The sequence below is a fragment of the Ailuropoda melanoleuca genome, chromosome 13, assembly GCF_002007445.2.
Source record: "Ailuropoda melanoleuca isolate Jingjing chromosome 13, ASM200744v2, whole genome shotgun sequence".
Lineage (NCBI taxonomy): Eukaryota > Metazoa > Chordata > Mammalia > Carnivora > Ursidae > Ailuropoda > Ailuropoda melanoleuca.
The window spans coordinates 29,617,439-29,645,374 of NC_048230.1; the positions used below are offsets into that span (position 1 = coordinate 29,617,439).

The 27,936-nt window shown below is 35.3% G+C and overlaps 1 protein-coding gene across 1 annotated transcript in view; it reads left to right on the forward strand.

The window, feature by feature from the left end:
- The window catches only part of EFCAB3 (EF-hand calcium binding domain 3), a 337,832-nt gene that overhangs the window by 158,726 nt on the left and 151,170 nt on the right, over positions 1 to 27,936 (forward strand). Inside the window, exons 65-84 of the mRNA XM_034640938.1 lie at positions 1,518 to 1,622; positions 5,330 to 5,383; positions 5,963 to 6,067; positions 6,887 to 6,940; positions 8,139 to 8,243; positions 8,886 to 8,939; positions 9,615 to 9,719; positions 12,804 to 12,857; positions 13,482 to 13,586; positions 13,755 to 13,808; positions 14,081 to 14,182; positions 14,666 to 14,719; positions 15,794 to 15,898; positions 16,459 to 16,512; positions 18,469 to 18,567; positions 20,290 to 20,343; positions 20,849 to 20,953; positions 21,491 to 21,541; positions 22,430 to 22,534; positions 27,405 to 27,458. Coding sequence (XP_034496829.1) covers positions 1,518 to 1,622; positions 5,330 to 5,383; positions 5,963 to 6,067; positions 6,887 to 6,940; positions 8,139 to 8,243; positions 8,886 to 8,939; positions 9,615 to 9,719; positions 12,804 to 12,857; positions 13,482 to 13,586; positions 13,755 to 13,808; positions 14,081 to 14,182; positions 14,666 to 14,719; positions 15,794 to 15,898; positions 16,459 to 16,512; positions 18,469 to 18,567; positions 20,290 to 20,343; positions 20,849 to 20,953; positions 21,491 to 21,541; positions 22,430 to 22,534; positions 27,405 to 27,458 — 1,578 coding nt within the window. The remainder of the gene's footprint in view (positions 1 to 1,517; positions 1,623 to 5,329; positions 5,384 to 5,962; positions 6,068 to 6,886; positions 6,941 to 8,138; positions 8,244 to 8,885; positions 8,940 to 9,614; positions 9,720 to 12,803; positions 12,858 to 13,481; positions 13,587 to 13,754; positions 13,809 to 14,080; positions 14,183 to 14,665; positions 14,720 to 15,793; positions 15,899 to 16,458; positions 16,513 to 18,468; positions 18,568 to 20,289; positions 20,344 to 20,848; positions 20,954 to 21,490; positions 21,542 to 22,429; positions 22,535 to 27,404; positions 27,459 to 27,936) is intronic.

Here is a 27,936-nt window from a genome sequence, read left to right on the forward strand (position 1 = left end):
TAGCATCTGTCTCCATGGGGATGTACATGTGCTTAGCCCAAGACCAGAAGAAGTGGCAAGAGCCAGAAGATCTGGATGCCTGGCTTCTACCCTATGCCAACAAGGCAATCCAGAAGATTAAGAGCAATATCATGGGCTGTAATGGCACCTGGAACCCAACACTGACCTTTATTTATTTATTTATTTATTTATTTATTTATTTATTTATTTATGGTAATTTTTTTTTTGAGAGAGAAAGAGAAGCGTGTGTGAGCGGGGTAGGAATGGGGGTGGGGGGTAGGAGCAGAGAAAGAGGCAGTGAGCTTTGGCTCGATCTCACGACTCTGAAATCATGACCTGAGCCAAAATCAAGTCAGATGCTTAACCGACTGAGCCACGCAGGGGCCCCCGACACTGCCCTTTAGAGTACAGGAGTAGCTGCTTCACTTGTGCCTTCCAAATCTCATGCAGAATTTTCTGCGGCAGGCCAGAAGTCTATAGGGAAGGGAAGTCCTAGAATATAATTCCAGCTTAGCCAATTTGACACAGTAACAGTCTACATTATCTTCCCCTTGGCAACTTGGCATCCATATATACATCTTTTAGCCTCTCTTATATTTCTAATGAAAACAGTAATAACAATTTCTCATACAACCAAAACTATGCTAACCCAGCTATCACTCTATCCATTTCTAGGTTATGTTTATTTTCTAATTGACTCACATTCTTCCTTGACATCCTATAATTTGAACAATGATACATAAGGCTAACTACTGTTCACAAATCTTATGTAGATGTGGGGATATGGGGAGGAGATAAAAAGAAAAGAATTGGTTAAAATACAAATACATCTATATCAAAAAATATAGAAATACTCATAACTATTACAATCTTGTGCAGTCCTTTAACAACTGGTCATGTGGTTGCAGCTAGTATTTATCTTTCTTTTCCCATTGCCATTTCATATTGCTCTTTCTCTCACCAAGCACTTTGGCTGCTCCTACCTCCTTACCTGGTAGGTGATCCTAAATTTTGTTCCTCAAGGATAAGGGCCATTATCAGACCTGTTTATATTGTATTGGATTAATTTACAATTAACTTTAATCGAAGGACAAGGGGATGCCAGCACGAGTCCTAGATTCTAGACCTATTTATCTCTGTCCCAACTGTATATTAGCAGCAGCCCAGTTTCCCGATGGTCAGAATAAATCATGCCAACCAGGAAAGTCGTCCCTTTCTTTACTTGTAGATTCGTAGCAACAGGAAGCCAGAGTGGCTCAGATTCAGTTTTTTTTCTTCCTCAATCAGTTGGTCATAGGATATTCTTTTCTTTGTCATCTTTATTGATACATAATTAAACATATAACATGTAGGTTTAAAGTATACAGTGTGTATACAATATATGATACACATATATTGTAAAATGATTACCACATTCATCTCCTCACCTTAAAAAACATATTAAATAAATTGATATGCATGCAAAATTTTGGTATAATATACTTTTTTTCATATTCCTACATTGTCTCTTTCCTAAGCGGGGAAGGTTCATGCAAACGACCTGGACAGCATTCTAAAAAAATTGGGAATTGAGCTCACAGAAGAGGAACTTGCAGATCTGTCAGAAAACCTACAAGCTGATGGTGAGCACTACAGATACCTTCAGGGCATCTTTTATTTTGCTTTATATCTGATATGTTTAATAACAGATTTATTTGACAGAGACATGTTAGAAAGGTTGGAGGAGAGCCCAATGTAATTTTTTTAATTAAAAATTTAAAAAATTTTAATTCCAGTATAGTTAACATACAATGTTATGTTATTTCAGGTGTACAATATAGTAATTCAACAATTCTATACATTACTCAGTGCTCATCATGGTAAGTGTACTCTTCAATCCCCATCACAAATTTCACCCACTCTCCCAACCCCCTCCCCTCTGGTAACCACCAGTTTGTTCTCTATAATTAAGAGTCTATTTCTTGGTTTGTCTTTCTCCCTCCTTTTTTTTTTCCTTTGTTCATTTGTTTTGTTTCTTAAATTCCACAGATGAGTGAAATCATACGGTATTTTTCTCTAAGTAACTTATTTCACTTAGCATTATACCCTCTAGCTCCATCCATGTTGTTGCAAATGGCAAGATTTCATCCTTTTTTAAGGCTAAAAAAATTCCACTGTGTGTGTGTGTCACATCTTCTTTATCCATTCATTTATGCATGGATACTTGGAGGAGAGCCTAATTTTAAAGTCAGAATAATCCTCGCCAGCATTTGTTGTTTCCTGTTTCATTAATTTTTGCCATTCTAATTGGTGTAAGGTGGTATCTCATTGTGGTTTTGATTTGTATTTCCCTGATGGCTAATGATGTTAAGCATTTCTTCATGTGTCTATTTGCCATTTGTATGTCTTCTTTGAAGAAGTGTCTGTTCATGTCTTCTGCCCATTTTTTGCCTGGGTTACTTGTTCTTTGATTGTTCAGTTTGAGAAGTTCTTTATAGATCTTGGATATCAGCCCTTTATCTGTAATGTCATTTGCAAATATCTTCTCCCAATCCGTGGGTTGCCTCTTAGTTTTATTGACTGTTTTCCTTTGCTGTGCAGAAGCTTTTTATCTTGATGAAGTCCCAAAAGTTCATTCTTGCTTTTATTTCCTTTGCCTTTGGATGTGTGTCTTGAAAGAAGTTATTGTGGCCGATGTTGAAGAGGTTACTGCCTGTGTTGTCCTCTAGGATTTTGATGGATTCCTGTCTCACATTGAGGTCTTTCATCCATTTAGAGTTTATCTTTGTGATGGAGTTTTTCTTTGTTTGTGGTGTAAGAGGATGGTCGAGTTTCATTCTTCTGTATATAGCTGTCCAATTTTCCCATCATCATTTATTGAAGAGACTGTCTTTTTTCCACTGGATATTTTATCCTGCTTTGTCGAAGATTAGTTGACCATAGAGTTGAGGGTCCGTATCTGGACTCTCTATTCTGTTCCATTGATCTATGTGTTTGTTTTTGTGCCAGTACCACGCTGTCTTGATGATCACACTTTTTTTTAATAATTTTTTATTATGTTAGTCACCATACAGTATATCCTTAGTCTTTGATGTAGTGTTCCATGATTCATTATTTGTGTATAATTGATGATCGCAACTTTGTAATATAGCTTGAAGTCTGGAATTGTGATGCCTCCAGCTTTGGTTTTCTTTTTCAACAATCCCCTGGCAATCCGGGGTCTTTTCTGGTTCCATACAAGTTTTAGGATTGTTCGTTCCAGTTCTTTGAATAATGCCGAGGGTATTTTAATAGGGATGGCATTGAAAGTGTAAATTGCTCTGGTCAGGATAGACATTTTAACAACGTTTATTCTTCCAATCCATGAGCATGGAATGCTTTTCCATCTTTTTGTGTCTTCCTCAATTTCTTTTGTAAGTGTTCTGTAGTTTCTTGAGTATAGATCCTTTACCTCTTTGGTTAGGTTTGTTCCTAAGTATCTTATGGTTTTTGTTGCTGTTGTGAATGGAATCGATTCCTTAATTTCTCTTTCTACAGTTACATTGTTAGTGTACAGAAAATCAACTGATTTCTGTGCATTGATTTGGTATCCTGCCACATTGCTGAATTGCTGTATGAGTTCTAGTAATTTGGAGGTGGAGTCTTTTGGGTTTTCCACATAAAGGATCATGTCATCTGCGAAGAGAGAGAATTTGACTTCTTCTTTGCCAATTTGGACGCCTTTTATTTCTTTTTGTTGTCTGATTGCTGAGGCTAGGACTTCTAGCACTATATTGAACAATAGTTGTGAGAGTAGGCATCCCTGTTGTGTTCCTGACCTTAAGGGAAAAGCTTGGAGAAAGGGGAACCCTCTTACACTGTTGGTGGGAATGCAAGTTGATACAGCCACTCTGGAAAACAGTATGGAGTCTCCTCAAGATGTTAAAAATATAACTATCCTACGACCCAGCAATTGTACTAGTAGGTATTTACCCCAAAGATACAGATGTAGTGAAAAGAAGGGGCACATGCACCCCAATATTCATAGCAGCAATGGCCACAATAGCCAAACTGTGGAAGGAGCCGAAATGCCCTTCAACAGATGAATGGATAAAGAAGATGTGGTCCATATATACAATGGAATATTATTCAGCCATCAGAAAGGGTGAATACCCACCATTTGCATCAACATGGGTGAAACTGGAGGGGATTATGCTGAGTGAAGTAAATCAGGCAGGGAAAGACAATTATCATATGATTTCACTCATATGTGGAGCACAAGCGATAGCATGGGGACCATAGGGGAAGGGAGGGAAATCTGAAGGGGGAGAAATCAGAGAGGAAGAACAACCATGAGAGACTATGGACCCCAGGAGACAAACTGAGGGTTTCAGAGGGAGAGGAGCGAGGGAGGGGGTAACAGGGTGATGGGTATGAAGGACGGCACATGCTGTGATGTGCACTGGGTGTTACACATAACTAATGAATCATGGAACACTACATCAAAAACTAATGATGTACTATACAGTGCCTAACTGAACATAATAAAAAATAAAGTCATAGTAAGTCTTGGATCTTCATTATAATTAATCTAAAATAGCATCACCCTCCCCTATATATACCAAGAATTGCAAATGGTACTGTTGGGATTCTAATAGGTCTAGATAATAAGAAAGCAAAATAATAGGAATATGAAATCTATTTATAGAGAAGTCAACAGGCCCATTCTTCTATCTCTCCTTCTGTCTTCTGAAATCTTCACTCTAAAATGAATTCAAAGATTCTTATCATAGTGCATGAGACCTTCAATCTCCATCTGCCTGTCTGGATATATCTTCTCTCATTTTCCTTCTGTTCAAGCCATGTTGAACTATTTGTAGTTTCACACACATAGCATGATACCCCTCTATTTTTCCCTTTTCTCAGCTTCTCCGTGTGAAGTCTTTTTAATCCGTCCATATTTCAGATCAACTGCTCTGATACATTAATATAGTTCATGCATTATCTCCTGCAGGAAGCAATCTTAGAACATACCAAGCTAGATTAATGGTCCTTTCCTCAGCTGTTTGTTGGTACATGAAGTAATATTTCCAGAACACCTGGCCAACTCCAGTAGTATCTTCAACTATGGTTTATAATGGCATCCAAAACACTAGGAAGAGCACAATTTTCCTGACCCAGTTTCTAAGACATAAGAGACCTTTATATTAATGAAGATCATTTTAACTCCCTGAGATCCAGGCATTTAATAAATGGTCTCAAGTAAAATGAAAATATAGGGAATTTTTCATGGAATTGTTTCCACAAAATATATGTCTTAAATTTGCGTTCTCCACTTCTGATATTATTTGCATTGTGCCTTTTCTTGTAGGTAACGGGATGGTTGGTCTGAAAGAGGTGATGGATGGAGTAAAAGCTACTACAGGCAAGCGAGAAATTATCAATCCAAGAGATTTAGTATTTATAGTAATTATATTTTATCATTTCCCCTCAATTGCCATTTAATTATGGCATTTATTTCTTATTCATTAAATTACTAGCAATTCATTTATTTTCTGGTATATTTTTTATTTATATGTTTTGTTCTTCTTTCTTTTAGAACAGCCAACTCTATATTAGTAAAATAATATATGAAGTAAAATTTTGGTAACGATTATAGAAAACTTACAAAAATGAGACTAACAGATCTTACCTTAGTTGATACAATTATTTGAATAAATAATTTATAATAATTCTAATTGAATAGACAGATACATAATGTAAATTTCTGGGTTCAGAGTTCCCTTGCCATTGTCAATATGACTGTGACTTCTTTTGTTAGCATTTAGAGATCGAATTCTTTTTCTGTGAATGTCATAGTCAGTATACTTGGAGAGGTCTCATTGGCCTTCGTTCTTTATTCTATACATATTCAAGCTACGTAGCCATAGATTGATTTTCCCTATTTCGAATCCTTAGGTGATCCTTTAAATGCATGTATGTAATGATGTCTGCCTTTTTTAAGGAGGAGAGGTCGATGCCAAAGATGTGAAAACTATTCTGAAAAACATGGGAATAGAGTTCACAGATAAGGAACGTTTGAAGCTGATGAAAAATCTGCCTTTCAATGGTAAGCATTTCAAATATTGATGTGACCTTAAAGGGTTTTATTAAGCTTTTTAAAAAGATTTTTATTTAAATTCCAGTTAGTCAACATACAGTGTAATATTAGTTTCAGGTGTAGAATTTAGTGACTCAACACTTCCGTACATCACCCTGTGCTCATCACAAGCGCACTCCTTAATCCCCATCAACTATTTCACCCTTCCCCCCACCCACCTCCCCTTTGGTGACCATCAGTTTGTTCTCTATAGTTAAGAGTCTGTTTCTTGTTCTTGCTCTCTTTTTTCCCTCTACCTTCATTTGTTTTGTTTACTTTTGAGCTTTTTTTAAAACTCAAACTATCCCCATTTGCTAAGATGCAAAAATAAATAAATAAACAAATAATGCCCATCTCAAAATAATTTAAATGTTCACTTACTCCTGAGGGAAATTTCCATCTATGCAGTTTAACTTTCAGTTTTGGGCTAAGCATCCCCATCATGTTGACTCATATCACTGATGGGAATACATTTCTGAGGCTACCCTTACCTTGTAGATTAGCTACAGGCCATTGTGGGAAGTAGACATGGGAAAGAGGGGTGTTAAATGGAGGGGATAAAAGGTGAGACGTGCTATTACCAAAAAAGTTGCGCGTATTATAGGGTGCCTTGTGTGCTAAATTTTGGGTAGATTTACCGTATTATAAATTTTCCCTAATTTTCTCTCAAAGTTTATTTTAATGGAGGAAATTTCTAGAGTAAATCATGATAATCTCAATTTTACTAAAAATAATTTTAGTGAAAAGCCACACATTTCTCTATGACCTTAATTGTGCCCTTTTTTATAGATGATAACAAAGTCTTTAAGAACAGGTTGCTAGAAGGTGTGAAGTCTCTTAAAGGTGAGTGAGAAACATAATGAGAATGTAAAGGAATATGAGATCTTCACTTTATACGGTTTCTGAAATATGAATTTGCTGCCATCTGTCATATATACTGATTGCAAATGTATACTTTTTTAGAGCTTAATCTTTATTTTAGCAGATAATCTCATCTTCTATCTCAGAAGTAAAGCACCATACTTTCTTGTCATTTTCCAAATTATCAGGAAGAAAAATATCAAATTTCAAGTTTGCATAGCATAAAAATATAGAAATGATTAGCAGTGATTCAGGGAATTTAATAAATAGCAGAAGAAACTAAACTGGAAGTTCATTCATCAAAGGTCAACCTACAATTGTTTAGAACTAAAGAATGTTTACCTCCAGTACCAGAATTCCCTGAGCATTTATTGAACACCATTTATTTTTTTCCCACCAGATATTTTTTTATTCACTAAGAAAATTGAGGCTAGCAAGAGTGATAGCCTTCAGCTTTCTATCCGCAGTCCCTACCTTTACGGGTATCTTTAAGCACACCCATCCTAGTATCAAAGGATGAATGAGGAGTACCCCTTCCTCCTCAGATATCCCATCCTATAAAATAAGCAAACTAAAACTCTTCACACCCCTATTGGCCACAACTCAATCTCTTTCTTATTTTTCTCACCCACTTCTTGAGGGACTTGTCTATGCTCTGAGCCTCCATTTCTGTACCTTGCTCTCTTTCTCAAACTAATTTCAGTACTGAATGCCCTTTAAAACCTTGTGTTTGTGTAGGCTGGTCTGCAAGACAAGTCTCAAGGGAAGTAGCCTTAATTCTAACTTTGTAGTTGAGGGCCTAAAATATTTAGTCTCTGTGCTAAAATTGTTGAACATTAATTAACTTACTTTTTTCACTTTATTTTTTTAAATGGACAGATATATTTTGTTAGTGAATGGGAAGTGTATTGCCACCAGAAAAAAGTAGCAATTTCCCCAAATTATTCTTTTTATATTATGCTTATTTTAGAGCAAATATTCTTTACTTTAGGTAAGTAGTAGACTTTGAGGGAATCCTTGAATAGGCTTTAGTGAGTATATAACTTTTCTGAAACAGTGTGCAAATTTTGTGAGGAATGATCTGCTTAAGAAATTAAAAAGGATACAGTGTATCAGAAGAGTGTAAGAACTTCTCTTTTGGAGTCATTTAATATTCTTTATGGACTGTTATTTTTCTTAGGTGGGAAGGTCAATATCAACAACCTGGACACCATTCTGAACAACCTGGGGATCAAGCTTGCAGATACGGAACTTAAAGATCTGGCTGAAAACATGCATGTTGGTGGTAAGCATGTTATCAGATACACTGGTTAACTCTGGAGAGAGTTTAGTTAAAAGAACCTTTGAGGGAAGAAACGTCCTTTTCCATAAAGGGAAGGGAAGGCCCAAGAGCTGTGTGGCGATACAGTATAGCAATGACTAAAACACAGAGAATGTCATTTGAGTTGGTGAGTATCCAGTTAACAAAGTCAAAGTTAAAACAGTTTTTTATATATGTGATATGTGTGACTTTCATTCTCTTTACAAGTATCAAAGTTAGTAGTCTTTCCAAGTTTGAATGCAAGAATGCAGTATTCTTTTGACACACTCACTTCTGAATAACTTCCTCTTACTAACCCAAATAAACTTGAGATATTATAGGCCAAATTGCATCATTGCAATTGTATGGTTTTCATGTTTAGGATTTTCTTCTTATTCATGCTTGTCTTAAAATAAAAACTGGGGAGAATAATAATCTGGAAAGTATGTTCAAAAATATTTGTTAAATAAATAAAAACAATTAGGATGGGGCCTGACACATAGTAAGTGCAACTATTATAGTTGTTCCTATGTTTTTCCACAAACTTTTGTATTGTATCTCATAATATATGAGATTAATATAATATAATATAATATAATATAATATAATGATTTTGATCTTCTGTAGTTGATGAGAAAATTCCTCTAGAAACACTGATGGAAAACATCACAGATTTTACAGGTGAGTGAAAATAGGTGAAAATCCATAAAACTAGGATTCCAATTATCTACATTATCCAATATCTACATTAAATTTTGTTTTTTCCTGGTATTTCCTAGTACTCCATTGTTGACTTATAAATTCTGGTATTTCTCTATATTTATTAATGAAGTATTTGTCTCTGGCGTTTTGTATATTGCATAAAATTATCTGTTTCTACAATGAAATTACTGTACTATCTCTTGCTTTCAAGTTCTGTAATCTCTGTTGTTTTTTTCAATAATGTAATTCACTTCCCGAGTGTTTAATAACCACAGTATAGAATGACACAGCAAATCAGAGTGGAGCCTAAAATTGATTGAGGTAATGTCTTCATTGTATTTATCATATAATTCTTATTTTTTTAATTAAAATACTTTTCCAAAGAAAAATTCATGTAAGCATCTATTTTTTCAATTAATAGATCAAATTTTATCCTGAAAGTAGTCTGCCCCTGATTTTAGAAGAAACTCTCTTGGTCATATTAAGGAAAAAATTTGACCTAACATCTACATTGATTTTGTAGTTGAAAATGTTTCATTTTTACTTTATTCTTCAATCTGAAACAAGGAGATGATATCCTGAAATAACTTTTACATTAGAAATAATTACTGCTATGTGAAATGAATATGTATACCAAATTTCCTATTTTCAAAGGTGAGAAGATTGAGTCAAGTGATCTAAAAAATGTTCTGGGAAATCTGGGAATTGAGCTTGCAGATAAGGAACGAGAGAAGGTGCAGAAAATGCTGCCAATTGATGGTGAGTCATACAAGTGTCTATGGAAGCTTCCAGGGAACTTGGATTTTTGAGGATCTGCATGAAAATTTTAATTTCTTCTGAAACATGATAGAACATTTTTTTTAAAAACTAAAATGTAAGCTACATATAAAAACTGTAAGTGTCATTTAGAGTTTATTTTAGAAGCCAAGCAATTCCTCAGATGTAAGTTGCCATCAGAGCTAACAAATGTCTACTGTTGCCCTTCCGGGCTTATACCATAAGAAAGAGAAAGAGATAAGAGAGCAGTGGAAGAAATTAAAGATAAAAGTCAGAATTAAAAAGAAAAGAAAGGGGGCACCTGGGTAGCTCAGTCATTAAGCAGCTGCGTTTGGCTTGGGTCACGATCCCAGGGTCCTGGGATGGAGTCCCACACTGGGCCCCCTGCTCAGCGGGGAGTCTGCTCCTCCCTCTGCCTGCCGCTCCCCCTGCTTGTGCTCTCTCTCGGTCAAATAAATAAATAAAACACCTCCTCTTTAAAAAAAAAAAAGAAAGAAAAAAGGGGAGATATAGTTATGCAATATAGTAGGCCCCCTCAAGTGGACAAGTTTATCATATTGAAAAAGGCTTCTCTTCCTTAATTTCATTGTTATATAGAGATGAAAATTTTGGGTAAAATATTTTTAACAGAATTACTGAGATATCATCCACATACCATACAGTTAACCCAACAAAGTATACAACTCAGTGAATTCTAATGTATTCACAAAATTGTTTATTCATCACCACAATCAATTTTAGAACGTCTTTATTATCCTGGAAAGATACCCCATACCCATTGACAGTCACCTCCCAATTTCTCCATCCCCTTCGGCCCTGAGCAACCACTAATCTATTTTCTATCTCCATCAGTTTTCCTATTCTGAACATTCCACATAAATAGAATCATATAATATGTGGTCCTTTGTGACTAGTTTCACTTAGCACAATATTTTCAAGGCTCATCCCTATCCTGTTACGTATTTGTACAGTTGACCCTCGAACAACACGGGTTAGGAGCACTGACCCCTGTGCAGATGAAAATCCACGTATACCTTTTGACTCTCCAAAAACTTAACTACTGATTGCCTGCTACTGACCAGAAGCCTTACCAGATAACATGAACAGTCCCTTAGTATGTGTTTTGTATGCTATATGTATTATATACTTTTACAATACGTGAGCTAGAGAAAAGAAAGTGTTATTAAGAAAATTGTAAGGGGGGCACCTGGGTGGCTCAGTCATTAAGCACCTGCCTTTGGGTCAGGTCATGATCCCAGGGTCCTGGGATCGAGCCCTGCATCAGGCTCCCTACTTGTGAGCAAGCTTCTCCCTCTGCCTCTGCCTGCTGCTCCCCCTGCTTGTGCGCGCACATGCGCTCTCTCTCTCTCTCTCTGTATCGAATAAATAAAATCTAAAAAAAAAGAAAAGAAAAGAAAAGAAAAGGAAGGAAAGAAATCGTAAGGAAGATGGGTGCCTGGATGGCTAAGTCGGTTAAGCCTCCGACTCTTTTTTTTTTTTTAAAGATTTATTTATTTATTCGACAGAGATAGAGACAGCCAGCGAGAGAGGGAACACGCAGGGGGAGTGGGAGAGGAAGAAGCAGGCTCATAGTCCAAGAGCCTGATGTGGGGCTCGATCTCATAATGCCGAGATCACGCCCTGAGCCGAAGGCAGACGCTTAACCGCTGTGCCACCCAGGCGCCCCAAGCCTCCGACTCTTGATTACAGCTCAGGTCATGATCTCATGGTCCTGGGAAGGAGCCTGGTGTCTGGCTCCACACTCAGTGCAGAGTCTGCTTGAGATTCTCTCCCTCTGCCTCTGCCCTCCCCCAACCCACATTTATAATTATATCTTTGATCCATCTTGAGTTAATTATTTATTTATTTATTTATTTATTTATTTATTTATTTATTTATTTTTATAGAGAGAGAGTGTGAGCAGAGGCAAAAGGAGAGGGAGAGAGAGAATTCCAAGCAGGCTTCACACCCAGCACAGACCCTGATGTGGGGCTTGATCTCATGACCTTGAGACCACAACCCAAACCAAAATCAAGAGTCAGATGCTTAACTGACTGAGCCAACCAGGTGCCCCATCTTGAGTTAACTTTTGTATATGTGTGAGATAGGGATCCAAAAGAATATTCTCTTTGCACATGAATATCCAGTTGTCCCAGCATCATTTGTTGAAAAGATTATTCTTTCTTCATTGAATGGTGCTGGAACCCTTGTCACAAATCAATTGATCATAAATTGGAAGGTTTATTCCTGGATTCTAAATTCTATTCTATTGATCTATATCTCTACTTTTATGCTAGTACCCCACTGTCTTGATTACTGTAGTTTTTAAAATGAGAAGTGTGTGGGGTCCCTAGATGGCTCATTTGGTTAAGTGTCCAACTATTGCTTTCAGCTCAGGTCATAATCTCATGGGTTGTGGGATTGAGCCTTATATGGGGCTCTGCACTCAGCAAAGAGCCTGCCTGAGATTCTCTCCCTCTGCCCCTCTCCCCACGCACACTCCTAAGTGAGTGTGCTCTCTCAAATAGATAAATAAATCTTTAAAAAGAAAAGTATGAGTCCCCCACTTCTTTTTCCTTTTCAAGATTATTTTTGTTATTTAGGGCCCAGCTTTACCATATGAATATTAGGATCATCTCTTCAATTTCTGCAAATAAACCAGCTAGAATTTTTTAATAAGATTACATTGAATCCATGGATCAATTTGGGGAGTACTGCCATATTCACAATATTAAACCTTCCAATCCATAAACATAGGATGTCTTTTCATTTATTTAGGTTTTCTTTAATTTCTTTCTACAATGCTTTATAGTTTCCAGAGTATAAGTTTCATACTTCTTTTGTTAAATTATTCTTAAGCATTTTTTTATTTTTGATGCTCTTGTAAATGGAGTTGCTTTCTTAGTTTCCTTTTTGGTTTGCTCATCGCAACAGCATAGAAATACAGTTGATTTTGTTATATTGATAAAAGACTAAATTTTCTGTTAATGAAATTATTCTATTCATGCTATTTTTGTGAATCTCATATTCATTTTGCCATTACATGAATTATGACTTTTCTTACAGCCAATGGAAAGTTATATCGTAACAGATTACTGAAGGCTATGAAGTCTCTCAAAGGTAAGTAAGAAACAAAATTATAAGGAATATTATCTAGGTTCTCCAGATACATCATTCAAGCATGAATCTTGGCCCTATGTAAGTTTTCACTTATGACTCTTTCAGCATAAGTACATTTTATCTGCTGTTAATATACACTTTCTTCTGGCAAGAAGTACAGTATCATCTTAGATTTTTTTCAACTCTTTCTCAAAAAGAAAAATCAATCCTAGCAAATACAAACAAACAAAAAACGATGATAACTAATATGTCAAGTCAGTAAACAAAAATAACCCAACTTTTTGTGCCGAGTATTTAAGTTAGTGGTCTGCAGTTCTATTTGTTCAAGCCCCTTAACTCTGTTCTATTAAGTAGGCTTGTCAACAACAATAGACTAAAGGAAATACGATTCTAATTCTGACTCTCTTGACTTTCTCTTTGGGTCTTCAAGTGAACAAATCTGTTTGGTGTTTCAGTCTTGTTGAAATGTGATGATAACAGAGGCATGAAATATATTTTATGTTTTGTCTCTTGTTTTAATGGTATGTGGTCATTAAAGTTAATAGTTTAACTAAAAAATTTTTTTTCATTTTGCTATATATAACTTTTTTTTTTCAAATGTTGCTTCACTATCTCTTTCCTAAGATGGGAAGATGAAAAAGAATAACCTCCACACTAATTTGGAAAATATGGGAATGAAGCTCACAGAAGAGGAATTTGCGGAATTGTCAGGACAACTACAAGTTGATGGTGAGCACTAGAGAAGGCAATAAAGCATCTGGTTATCTTCTGTTTAAAGGAGTGTCAATTAAAATTAGGATGTGAGTCAAATTGAGCTGGACTTTATACTATATGAATAATTTGTATCTTTTTCTAAACTCATGTCGTTGATTATATGTCTCTTTTGGACTTATGTAGCAAATGGGAATGTTGATCTGCCCAAGTTGATGGAAGCAGTGAAAGCTATTACAGGTGAGTACAAAGTCACTATAAAACTAGAATTCCTGTTGGAACAGTAACTATATTTTACCATTCACCTTAATTGCCATGTTGATTCTGTTACTGTACTCCTTATTATAAATATTTGTCTAGAGTTGGACTTTGTGGTATCCATGTTTTGGTAATAACATTTTAGTTTTATTTCTTGGTAGAAAGACCCATCTTCTCTAGAAAATTTTAATCTTAAAAATAACTTTTTTAGAGTCACTAAATTTTCCTCACAGGCCTTTCTCTTTCTGATTAAGGGAAGATTGACATCAAGAACTTGGAAACCGTTCTAGGCAACATGGGAATCAAGCTCACTGACAAGGAAATTGAAGATCTGAAACAAAACCTGCCAATCAGTGGTGAGCATATGAGATACCATTGGATTTTGAGCTTTAGGTTTTATGTACCTTTAGCAATGAGAGGAATGGGATAAGGGAACTTTTTATGCAGAAGATGTCAAGATTGGAGATGAGACAATAACACAAAGAAGTCGGGAATGTAGTATTTGGACCCAGGTGGCACGGTCACAGTCTTCCCAATTCTGAGAATAAGAAAGCCACTTTTGAATCCCATCTTTTCATCATCAAATTCAAGATTTGATATTTTATGAAATAGAAAGTCAAATTCACATTTTTGAAATAAGTATATTTTTAATATTTTAAAATTTTTCTTCTACTTAGGCTTATAATATATTCTGAGTAAAAATTTATTAAATGACTCTTTAAAGTGCTTAATAAGTTACCCAGGACACTTAAGTGCTGTTATAATCTGAAGAGGAGGGGGGTATTCTTTTGCTATTTTACATCATTTTATGAGCTTCAAGTTACGGTTTTTTGTTGCAGTTGATAATAAAGTTGCTCTGAAAACTTTGGAGGATGAAGTGAAAGCTTTTACAGGTAAGAATTTGTTATAAATGATTTGCAATAAATCATGATTTACACTAAAAATTTTAAAAGTGTGTTCTCAAAATTATATTAGTGGCTTATAAATTCACATATTTTCAGTATTAATTTTGATAAATATTTGCATCTACTGATCAGCTTAATCTAACATTATCTGGGTTTATAAGTAAAACAAAGGATAATTTTTTCATAATAAGTCTTATATTCTTTGATGTTTTTTTTTCAATGAAAGTATCTGGCTGGTACTTTTATAGACCCAAAAACTAGGTGGACATAGTAAAAGCAGAGTGGAGCATTAAAAAAAATAAGTCCATTGCCAACAGCTAATCACGTAGTTTTAACAAAATAAAATATGTCATAGTTTATTAATTGTATATTATATTAACCATCTCTTGACTTTATTTCTGGATAATTATATGACCAGATTTGCTTCTACACTATGTGATATTATTCTCAGTGTTAGGAATACATTCTATTTACTATTTTTTAAAAGATTTTATTTATTTGAGAGAGAGGGAAAGAGCACAAGTGAGGGGAGGGGCAGGAGAGAGAGAAGCAGACTTCCTGCTGAGCACACAGCCGAGGTGGGGTTCAATCCCAGGACCCTGGGATCATGACCTGAACTGAAGGCAGACACAACTGACTGAGCCACCCAGGTGCCCCTTCCTATTTACCATTATTAAGGGACGAATTCTGTTTTTTATTTACCATTTGACTCTTTTTTTTAAAAGATTTTATTTATTTATTTGAAGAGATAAAGACAGCCAGCGAGAGAGGGAACACAAGCAGGGGGAGTGGGAGAGGAAGAAGCAGGCTCATAGCGGAGAAACTTGATGTGGGGCTCGATCCCATAACACCAGGATCATGCCCTGAGCCGAAGGCAACCTCTGCGCCACCCAGTAGCCCCACCATTTGACTCTTTTTATCAGGAAATCTTTCACTCTGCCTTTCCTTTTCATTCTGGTATTAGAGAAAAGACTACAACAGCAAAAGTATATGTTTAGATGGTTTTAAATAATTAGATTGTCCCTTCATATTTTAACCTGTAACTATTCCATCTTTTCAAAGGAGAAAAGATTGATTCAAGGGACCTACAAAATATTCTGAAAGACATGGGGATTGAACTTACAAATAAGGAACACAAGCACCTGCTGAAAACACTGCCCATTGATGGTAAGTAAATGCCACATAAATGCCAACATGCCTTCCAGGGAACTTGATTTTATAGGTCAATGTGAGTCATTCTTAATCTTTTAATAGTATAGTTTTGTCTTTTTAAAAAAGCCATAAATTAATAGAAAGGCACTTCTGACTTGAAAAGAAATTCTGTCATTACCTCTTCAAACACAATTGGAGATTCATCACTACATTGCCGTATAGTTGTCCAAATGACTAATACTACCCCCTCAGATCAGCAATAGTTTCACAATAACAGCAATGAAAAGCAATGAAAGAGAAATAGGACATCAGTGGAATAAAAACAAATATTTTAATGTATTTTTTAGAATTGCACCATGAGAGAGTTTAATAAATGTCTCTAATTCCAAAGAAGGGTAAGTTTGTCACTGTGGAAAACACCTGTATTTTTAAATGTCCATTTTGTGTAACTACAAAATAGATTAATTTTAAAGCAAATAATTGAAATGTATCTTTCTACAATCATATAATTTATAATGTTTTGGTGAATCTCCATATCAATTTTCTAGAGATCTGAATTGTACATTTTCTTACAGCTCATGAAAAGGTGTTTCGAAACAGGTTGCTGAGAGATGTGAGATATAATAAAAGTGAGTAAGAAACACAAAGAGGAGGCCTATGAAATATCCTTAAGCATTAAATTTTTAAAATATTATTTAAATTCAAGTTTATTAACATATAATATAATATTGGTTTCAGGAGTAGAATTTAGTGATTCATCACTTATGTATAACACCCAGTGCTCATCCCAAAAAGTGACCTCCTTAATATCCATCACCCATCTAGCCCATCCCCCTCCTTCCTCCCCCCATCAACCCTCAGTTTGTTCTCTATAGTTAAGAGTCTCTTATGGTTTGCCTCCCTCTCTGTTTTTATCTTATTTTATTTTTCCTTCCCTTCCCCTATGTTCATCTGTTGTTTCTTAATTCCACATATGAGTGAAATCATATGGTATTTGTCTTTCTCTGACTTATTTCATTTAGCATAATACACTCTAGTTCCATCCACATTGTTGCAAATGGCAAGATTTCATTCTTTTTGATGGCTGAGTAATATTCCTCTGTGTGTCTGCGGGGGGAAGGGGATGTATATGTATACCACATCTTTATCAATTCATCAGTTGAAGGACATTTGGGCTCTCTCTGTAGTTAGCATTAAATTTATATCAAAGATTATAACACTTTATTTTGCTGCATGTGTCACATCTGTGTTTTTCCTGGTAATAATCCTAACTTTATCATCGATGAAAGTTCTCTACTGGATTGTGTTTTTCAAGCTTTCTCTGAAGAAACATTGGAACAGAAATAAAGATGAAAGGAAAGAAGGAGGGAAGAAAGGAAGCAAGGAAGGAAGGGGGGAGGAGGGAGGAAGGTAGAAAGGAGAGAGGAAGATTTAGTATTTATTCCAAAATGTAAGCAGGAGCAGAGAAAATAATTTAAGAGTAAGAGTTTGGCAACAAATACAATCTCTGTTTCTCTGTGGAGATTATTGATTAGCGCTTTTTAGTTACAGCTGCATAGCCCTGTCCCCCTGTTTCCTGGGCCTGTATGTTTAACATTTGAGGAAACATGTTCTAATTCTAACTTTTAACTCTTTAAATTGTAACTCTGCTTGTAGAGAATTGTGCAAATCTATTGTAGTTTTGTTCTTTGCCTGAAAATTTTAGTAGTTATACTAGATTATGAAATCATTCTCTTTTAGCAGTATATATTCATGTAACAGTAACAACTATTACTATCTTAAAGAGATATTTGCACCCCTGTGTTCATTGCAGCATTATTTACAACACCCAAGACACAGAAATAATGTGTCTATGGACAGATGAATGAATAAAGAAAATAGGAGATACACACACACACACATATACACACACACACACACACACACATACATACATATGTAAGTAGAATATTGTTCAGCTGTAAAAAAGAAGGAAATCCTGCCATTTACAGCAACACAGATGAATCTTGAGGACTTTATGCTAAGTGAAATAACTCAGAAAAAAACAATATGATGTGATACTATATGATATCACTTATATGTGGAATCTAAACAAAACCAAACTTATAGAAACAGAGCTGATTTGTGGTTGTCCGAGCCAGGGGGATGGGGAAGGGAACAGGTGAAGTTGGTCAAAGGATACAAACTTCCAGCTATAAGAGGAGTAAACTCTGGAGATATAACGTATGACATGGTGACTATAGTTGACAATACTGTATTTTATTTGTGGAAATTACTAAAAGAGTAAATCTTAAATGTTCTCACTACACACACACACACATACACACACACACACACAGTGTAACTATGTGAGATGATGATGTGTTAACTGACCTTACTGTAGTAATCATTTTGTAGTATACATATATCGAATCATTACATTGTACACCTTAAACTTATACAATGTTATATGTCAATTATATCTCAATAAAGCTGGGGGAAAAACAGTAATGCCTGTTTGTTGAAGATAATAATATGTGTTTTTGAATTTTTCTAAATGTTTTATAATCATTACATCTTTTCCCTTTTCCTTTCATGTTTTTGAGGAGGGAAGGTTGATGTAAATAAACTGGATCCTGTTTTAGAAGCCATGGAGGTCAATCTTACAGAGCAGGAACTCGATCTGATAAAGGAGCTTCTGAGCGGTGAGCATTATGGAAAACACTGAGATTTTAAACAGATGTTGAGCTTGCAAGATTAATTGTGACTGTTTAAAAGGTCAAATTATTTGTTGCCAGAAGCCATGTGAATAGCTTTCAGAAGAGCTCAGGGAGGAAAAAGCCTGTTCATTTTTGTTGCTTTAAAACCTGTAATCTGTTTCTTTATACATCTCAGGGTAGGGATGGGTGCTAGTGAGTAGGGGAGGGATTATTGTTGCCTGGTTTTACAAAAATAGGATCTTTGATGTGTTTTTTTCTCACTGATCCATATATCGCTGACATCAAACCAGGGTATAACCCAATCCATTCACCCATTCCTCATTTCTCTGTTCATGGATTTTGAGATGACTTTCTTTTGTGGTCACTATAACAAGCTAACAACAATATGTATAGTATTATTAATTTTTAAAAATATATATAGTTTAGGGGCGCCTGGGTGGCTCAGTCATTGGGCGTCTGCCTTTGGCTAAGGGCATGGTCCCAGCGTTATGGGATCGAGCCCCACATTGGGGTCCTCCACTGTGAGCCTGCTTCTTCCTCTCCCACTCCCCCTGCTTGTGTTCCCTCTCTCTCTGGCTGTCTCTCTGTCAAATAAATAAATAAATAAATAAATAAATGAATAAAAATCTTTAAGTATATATATAGTTTATCTTTATAAGCATAAGAAAAGTCTGGAAGGATATACACAAAACTGTTAGTAATGGTCAGAAGTAGTCATGAAGCTGAGGAGAGGTAAAAGAAGGGACATTTACCTTTTCTTCATATGCTTATGTATTTTTTAATTTGTTACATAAAGTATGTTTTAAATTCTAACTTTTAAAACTCAGTTTATTTTGTTTTTAATTTAAGATGAATCCAAATGGTATGGTAAAATGATAGGATTTGGGCTGTGTTCTTATCTACCAATTAGGTTTAGGGAATCACTAAATTGACCACTTAAGTAATCAGCTCCTCTCTAACATCACTCACCACTAGTCTCTATCTGCCCATGGCATCAACACGTGGTAACATAAGATAATACTCCTTACGAATATTGAGAAACATGCATTATTTCAAGAAGTAAGTAAAAGTAAGGTTGAAGGACTGCCCAGATCACACAAAGCCACTAACAAATGTGGACCTGGCAAAGTTAGAACATTTAATAATTGAAGAAAAAAATTCTACATGAATAATAATGAGAGAGGACGTTTAACATACAACAATATGGATTTCAAAAGATTTAAAGGAAACTTGGGAAAAAGTCAATCATTTTTGTAAAGGTTATTTTTAATACGTTTTATTCCGATGTTCAAAAGGATGTTCTAGCGTACAATAACCTAACTTTCTCAGAAAAAACATCTCAACACAGTTGTAAAAGTCAGTGTTGCTTCATTGCTTCTCCTAAGAATTATTCTATACCCTATAGAATAACTATTGAAATAGTTATAATTATAACCTGAATTTTTTTTTAAATTAGGTAAGATAAATTTATTTTCACAATTTTCATTTTTATTATTTAGTACAGCCTTTTAAGATTGCTTTTATTCATTATTTACTATTGAATCATGCTCCTTATTGTAAATGCGTTTATTTGCTTTGGTCATCTTCTGGAACAATAAATCTTAGATAAAAAGGACTTCTAAAAAAAAAAAAGGACTTCTTGTCCTATGTATTTTTTTTTTCTGAGTCCTTGTTACTGTTTTTCTCTGATTAAACTTTGTCTTACAGGCTACAAGAAAGTTGATCTGAAAAGCCTGATGGATAAGGTAGAAGCTGTTACAGGTGAGGAAGAAGTTACCAAATAAATATGATTCTGATTCCTTATACATATTTTATATTCTTTCCTGTTATTCCCTTTAAATTATGCTATTTTTAGTAAACTGATTGTAATTTGATTTCCTAGACTTTGACTTTGGTTTGTCAATGTTTCAACAACAAAACATAGTGCTACATTTTGTTAGGTCCTACGATCTCATTTTTTCCAGGTTAAGATATTTATTGAAAAGATGTTAGTGTAATAAAAAGAGACTAAAGTTTTATTACCTACTAGTAATCTCCCACAACAGAAAATTATGAAATGCATTATTATGCACTCTGTTATTTTGCCTCTATTATTACTAAAGTCGTGGAAATAAACAGTGTTCTGCCATAACTATACTCAAATAGGACTCATTTGACTTCATTGCATTGAGTAGTTGGGGTTAACAGTAATAGAAGATTTCATCATTATTTAGAATAATTAGATGGTTCTTTAAAATCACACATTGCTATTTCTGTCCTTTTGAAGGAGAGGAAGTTGATGTCAACGACATAGGAACAGTTCTAGGAAACATGGGAATAGAACTCACAGATAAAGAACTCTCGCAACTGGTGAAAAATCTGCCAGTTGATAGTGAGTATTTCAAATAAAAATATAGTCATCCAGAGGAGCATATTTTTAAATAGCAAAAACTTCTAAAATTGTCTCTATCTTATCGCTTGTCAGAAATAATCTTATGATCCATGTTATGTAATTTAAAATGACTCTATTGTATCTGAAAAATTTATCTGTGCCATTTAATCTTTAGTTTGAGAATCAACCATAGTGTCATCATGACTCCTATCATCAGCGTTCACTTATATCTTTTCTATAGTTATATCTTTTATAACTTTGGGTCTATCAAGAGGTCTGAAATTTAAGCCAGAATAAATGAGAAAAAAGAAGGCATGATCTAATAGGGGAAAATGAAAATATCGCAAAAGAAAAGGAAAAGATATGTTTCAGAATGGTAAATGTCAGTATCCCCATGCCCTATAATTTCATTATTTGCCACTAAATAAGAAAATTTCTAAGGCAGTTCATAAAATATATCTTACTGAAATTGCTGGTTTCTTACTATGAAGTTCCACATTGTAAGTTTCTGAGATCTGAACAGTGTTTTCCTTACAGATGGAAAGGTCTACCAAAGAAGGTTGCTGGATTGTATAAAGTTTCTTAAAGGTGAGGGAGCAGCTTAATAAAACACAAATCAATCTGAGATCATGTTTGGCATTTCTACTAATTCCTTGTAATTAAATTGTCAACCCTGATACCTAACACATTATTACATACTTTTGTTTCTTTTATAATCAGTGTGTTCTTTACGAGATCATTTCTTATGATGTAACTTGGAAAGAACTCCCATGCTGTCTTGGGATTTCTCAAACTTTGACAGAAGAAGAAAGTATCAGAGCCCAGGATGCACAGCAAAAGTAAAGGGAAAATTAGCACCTCTTCAGTTAGTTTATTCAGCAGCAAGAGACTACTAATCTGATGTTTAGACTGAGAGAGAGAGAGAACAAGAGAGCTCTAGAAAGCCTTTAAGAAGTTGAAGGAACATAGGACTGAATAGACAGACAGGAGGCAAGTCAGGAGGAAGGTCATGTCTAAGCAAGTTTCCCATACCACCTTCATGATATCTGCCAAATCCACACAGTATTTGTACTATTATTAATATTTTCATTTAAATTGATTTACTTTTAACTTGAATTTAAAATTTTTTAAATGGTAATGGGGGACCAGCATCATTTAACATAACTAGAAGTCAACTGTAAAATAAATATAATGAAAGTGAGACAATAGCCATTTGAAACACAGGTATTATCACCCTACTAGAATTCTCTGAGAAGTCATTCCATCACCTTTCAGTTTTTAGACTGGCTATGCTTATATGAAGATTAAAAACAATAAACCCTAACTCTTATTATTGACTCTGTCCTCTTGTAAAGATCTCATCAGGCTTTGGTCCTTTGGATGAACATGATAACCATAATCCTCAGGAGGGTGAGGGTTTATCCCACATTTTAGGGACATTAATGTCTGCTTGTATATCTGTCTCTCTTTCCATAGGAGGGAAGATTGATTCCAGTAAAGTGGATGCAGTGTTGGGAAACATGGGCATGGACCTCACTGAAAAGGAGCTTAAAGACGTAACACAAAACCTGCCAGTTGATGGTGAGCATTTTGGATACCACTGAACACTATGGAAAAACTACTTTTATGAGCCTATTTATAATAATCATTAAAAATGCTTGTTTGGCATCAAGAAGGCATTCTGAAATGCTTAAGGAAGAAACTCAGGTCCAAAAAAAGAATACATCCTGTCTCTCGCTGGTTTTATGTGCAAACTGGAGAAGGATTTCAAGATATCTCTGTTTTTTTACTCAGCCTTCCCTTTTTCTCCCTATAAGGTAGGGGGAATTGGTAAGTATTGCTCCAATTCCGCTTGAACTCTGGCCACATTTGCTAATACGTGACATCAGTATTTATAAAAAGGATACTTAGTATAGGTATGGCTGTCCTTAATGTTCTGTTTTAATGTGGCTAGCGTGTACCTGCTCTGTTTGGCTGCCGTCTCAGTATGTGTCTGTCTCTCACTTTCACCTGGGTCCTATGGAGAAAAGTCTGCTGCAGACAGCTTAGAGCAGTTCTTCTCCGAATCTGTAACTGTGATGAAGTCACAGAGCACCGCTTCTACCAAATGCTCTTATTGAAGCAATCACAAGACCCTGCCCAGACTCCATCTCAGCTCTTGGAGGGAGGTGTGTCAGGCACATGGTAATAAGATCATGTGGGACAGGAAATATGTAGCTCAGCCATTCTTAAGAAATATGTTCTGCCACGGCTTTTTACTCAGCATACAAGTCTTGGATTTGTCTATGTTGTTGCTTGGGTCAGTAATTTGCTTTAATTGCTGAGTAATGTTCTATTGTATGAATATACCACAACACGTGTATTGCTTCTACTATTGTTGGGCCTATGCTTTTTCTAGCTTTTGACTATCATGAATAAAACTGCTATGAACATTCTTGTACAAGACTTTTTTTGTTTGAGATATTTTTGAACATGTGTTTACTTTTCTTTTGGGTACAATACCAGGAGTAGAAATGCTGCATCCTAGGGTAAATGTGTCTTTAGTTTTATAAGAAACTGTTAGATACGTCTCCAAAGTGCACTATCTTATACTCCCACCAGCAATCTCTGAAGGTTCTCTTAGCTCAACTCTTCACCCAACACTTGTGATTATCATTATTTTTAATTTTAGTCCTTCTGGTTAGCGTGTGGTGCTATCTCAGTATGGCCTTGATTTACATTTCCCAGATGACTAATGATATTGAGTACTTTTTCAAGTGCTTATTAGCCACTTATACTTCTTTAATAAAGTATCTGTTCAAATTGTCCACTTTTTATCTGATTGTTTGTCCAACCACTTGGAGAATGGTTGTTTCTCTTTCATACCTGCCTGCTTGGAGTACTTAGTTTCTTTTTATCTTTCTGCTTCATTGTTAAATGAAGGAGTTTAAGGCCATGTTTTCTTCTCAATGCAGCTTCACTACATCCTTTTGTTTTCGATATGAAGAGTTTTCCTAATCATTACTTTCTACTAACTTATAATTGATACAAAGATTATCTACTATCTAGAAGTATATTTCTTACTTTCTTTTTAAGCCTTTTAAGTTTTTATTATATATAAACCTTGGAGTTCTATTAGGTAACTTGGCCACTGAGATGTTAAAAAGAATCTCTATTTTGGGGCGCCTGGATGGCTCAGTTGTTAAGCGTCTGCCTTCGGCCCAGGTCATGATCCCAGGGTCCTGGAATTGAGACCCGCATTGGGCTCCGTGCTCGGCAGGGAGCCTGCTTCTCCCTCTCCCACCACCCCTGCTTGTGTTCCCTCTCTCGCTGTGTCTCTCCCTGTCAAATAAATAAAATCTTAAAAAAAAAAAAGAATCTCTGTTCTATCAAAGTTTTCATTATGGCCATGTACTTTATCAATTTTTTAAAAATCTGTAGGCATATAAAAATAATTTATAGTCTCTAAAGAGTGCACATAGACTTCTATATATATTAAATCAAGTTTATCAGTAGTATTATTCAATTCCTTTGTGTCTTTATTTCTATTTTGTTTACAAAACAGATCTTCTCCTATTAAGAGGGTTAAGCTCTCCTACTTTAATTGAATTTTTATAAGATTCTTCTGGGGCACCTGGGGTGGCTCAGTCCGTTGGGTGTCTGGCTCTTGATTTCAGCTCAGGTCATGTTCTCAGGGTCCTGGGATCAAGGCCCATGTCATGCTCTGTGCTTAGTGGAGAGTCTGCTTGAGACTCTCTCTCCCTCCTCCCCCACCCCACTCATGCGCACACACTCTCTCAAATAAGTCTTTTCAAAAAATTTCTTAAATTACTAATACCCTTTGCTTTATAAGTTTATGACTGTTAAAATATTCTTCATAAAGTATAGCTTTTGCTGTCCCTCTTTATCTACATCTCTTCGATGATTTGACTCTTAAGTTTTACTTTGTTATTAACAATTGCCAGTACTGCTTTCTTTTTGCTTGTATATGCTTCATATATCTTTGCCCACGCCTTTATTTTCAATCTTCTTTATCATTTGGTTGAAATATATTTTGTGAAATCATCATTTAGCTGGGTTTTTAAGGAACCCGTCTGATAATCTTTCCTTTTTTAATGAGAAATTTCAGTTTGTTTAGATTTGTTATAATACTGGACATGTATTTATTTTATCTTATTTGATGTTTATTATTCATTTTCTACCATTGTTATCTTTTTTCTTATGCTTATTACTACTGGTTTGTTCAAGTTGTCATTCATTGTATTTGTTTTCTTCCTAATTAATTTTGAAGTTCTAGAGGAGGGTCACATTTCATTACTTCTTGCATTTCTTCTCATTCACTGTCATACTTGCCTATAACTTAATTATTACTGGCAACAAAATACAGCTTTATTCTCCATCAAGATGCCTTTACCCATCAGATATTTCATTTCAGCTTTATTCCTTCCCCCCACTCCCCACCCCCACAATCCTAATAAGCAGAAACTTTTAGAATACTCATTCCTCTCATCATTTCCCCCACTCCCCACCATGAGAGCTTTAGAATGTCTACTTCCTCAGCTATACATTTTTCAATTCTCACAAACAACCAACTCCTAAAACTTCTCTTACATAATTTCCCTTCTATTTCAAGATTCTTTATTTAGCACTTAATATTACATATTCCAACACATAACAGATTGTTTTCAAACTTACAGAAAGGAAGGTAGCATCTGTTGGCATCTCTCTGTTTCCACCACCTCAGGAAGACAAATGTTTCTGCCCACCTGTTTTACTCCTTCTTGGTCTTTAGGGGTCAGAGGAGTTGCAATGCCTTCATACTGGCCTTTGTTGAGCTTCATCAGGGTCCTCAGGATTCTCTATGCCAAGCGTTTCCCAGGATCTACTGCTTTCCAGTTCGGTTCCCGTGCTCTGACATCTCTCTGGTGTTTCCCTAGTTGAGGGCGGAAAGAACCCCATGCCCATTCTTTCCTCCAGGACACAACCAGAGCCCAGGTGTTGATATAGCCCCAGCAACCTAGAAAGACCGTCAACATTTGAATTTCAAAAGGCAAACAGCTTTGAGGTGGTAGTAAAAGGGACTGGAGCCGTGCTCCAGTCTCCATGTTCACAAAAGCCCTTCCAAGTTTTTATTAAAGTAAATACAAAAGAGTAAGAATAACATTATAAGTAAAGGAAAATGATCAACTTTGGCTTAAAAAAATTTCCCTTGTCACACGGATGTCTTAATTCCTACTAATAGATTCCTCCTCAGCTGAGATGCACTTGGAATATTTTAATGGAAGAGAATTCCCTCCATGTAGATGGCCTATGGCAGAGAGCCCTTTCATCTTGGATCAGAATTTTCCCAGTAATAAACCAGATAGACAAAGAAAAGGATGAATGGGCAACCATAGTAACCCATGTACACACACAGGCCTAAAAGTTAGAATTCCCTCCAAGGATCCCATCTCTTTTTCATGATAGGCTTGGTTAAGTGTACAAGTCCAGGTAAACCAACACACATTTTCCATTTTGCCTAACCTGTAGTTGGTATCGATACAGAAGTTACTAGTGGTGTAGGAGCACTTTAATAGACAAAGAATAAGGTCCAAAAATTCTCACCACAGAATTAGCAACATTATTTGTAATTGATACACTTTTCTGGCCATTCTGGTGGTACTTTGTGGGTACTCAAACACAGGTTTGTTGAATTAATGATTAACTACATTTTATACCATGTTTCCTAGGTTATAGATAGATATTCTCATCAGCATGGAATATTATTTTGCTGGGGGGAGAAAAAGCACTCTTTGGAAACTAAATGACAAGAATTAGCCACCTTTCTTTCCTGAGCACATTACATTGGAAATGCTGGAATATTAATTGTATTCAGGAAATAATTGTGCTTATCATTCAAGCTGTCATCCTTCCTCTTCTACCTTCTTACGAAGGATGTAGCAAAAGGTTAAGTTTTCGTGTGTGTGTGTGTATGTGTGTGTAGTATGAAACCAGTTTCTATTTTTTATATTGAGGTGTAATTTTTTATATTGAGGTTTTAATTGGCATATTATATTAGTTCAGGTATATAACATAATGATTCACTATTTATGTATGTTCACTATTTATATATTTATATATGTTGCAATATATACTATATTATATCGGTAGATAGATAGATAGATATAGATCACCACAGTTAATGATCACCACAGTTAACACCCATCACTATAGAGTTACAAATTTTTTTTTGTTGTGATGAGAACTTTTAAGATCTACTCTTAGCAACTTTCAAATATTATTATTTCAATATTAACCATAGTCATTATACTATATATTACATTCCCATGACTGACTTTAAACTGAAAGTGTGTACCAGCAAAAGGTTAAATTTTCTAGAGCAAATAAATACTACTAAGTTTTTCTGCTCTATGTAACATATTTTCTTGGTCTCATTGTCATGTTTTTATCCAATATATTCCTTGTCTTACAGTTAAAGGTAAAGTTGATCTGGAAAAGCTGATGAATGAAATAAAATCTTTTTCGGGTGAGTAAAACATTACTAAGACTTAATTTTTAATTAAATTCTAACCCTATGTTATATTTTGCATAGTGTTTTCCCAATATTACATCGTAAATTTATTAATGTTGATATTTTGCATATTTAACGAAATATTTATATTCAACTTTACTTCTCCCTATGATTGAATTATCTAGGATTTGGCTATAAAAATCAGTGGTGATTTATATATTTTTCAGTCAGTTAAGCATCTGCCTTCAGCTCAAGTCATGAGCCCCATATCGGGCTCCCTGCTCAGCAGGGAGTCTGCTTCTCCCTCTTCCTTTGCCCCTCCCCCCATTCATGTGCACTTTCTCTCTCTCTCCCTCTCTCTCTCTCTCACTCTCTCTCAAGTAAATAAAATCTTTAAAAATAAATAAATAAGTAGTGATGCTTAAGTAATAAATTATATTTTCTGTAGTTTCTGCCAGTACTATAATGACCTTACCCAGTATTTAAATCAGAG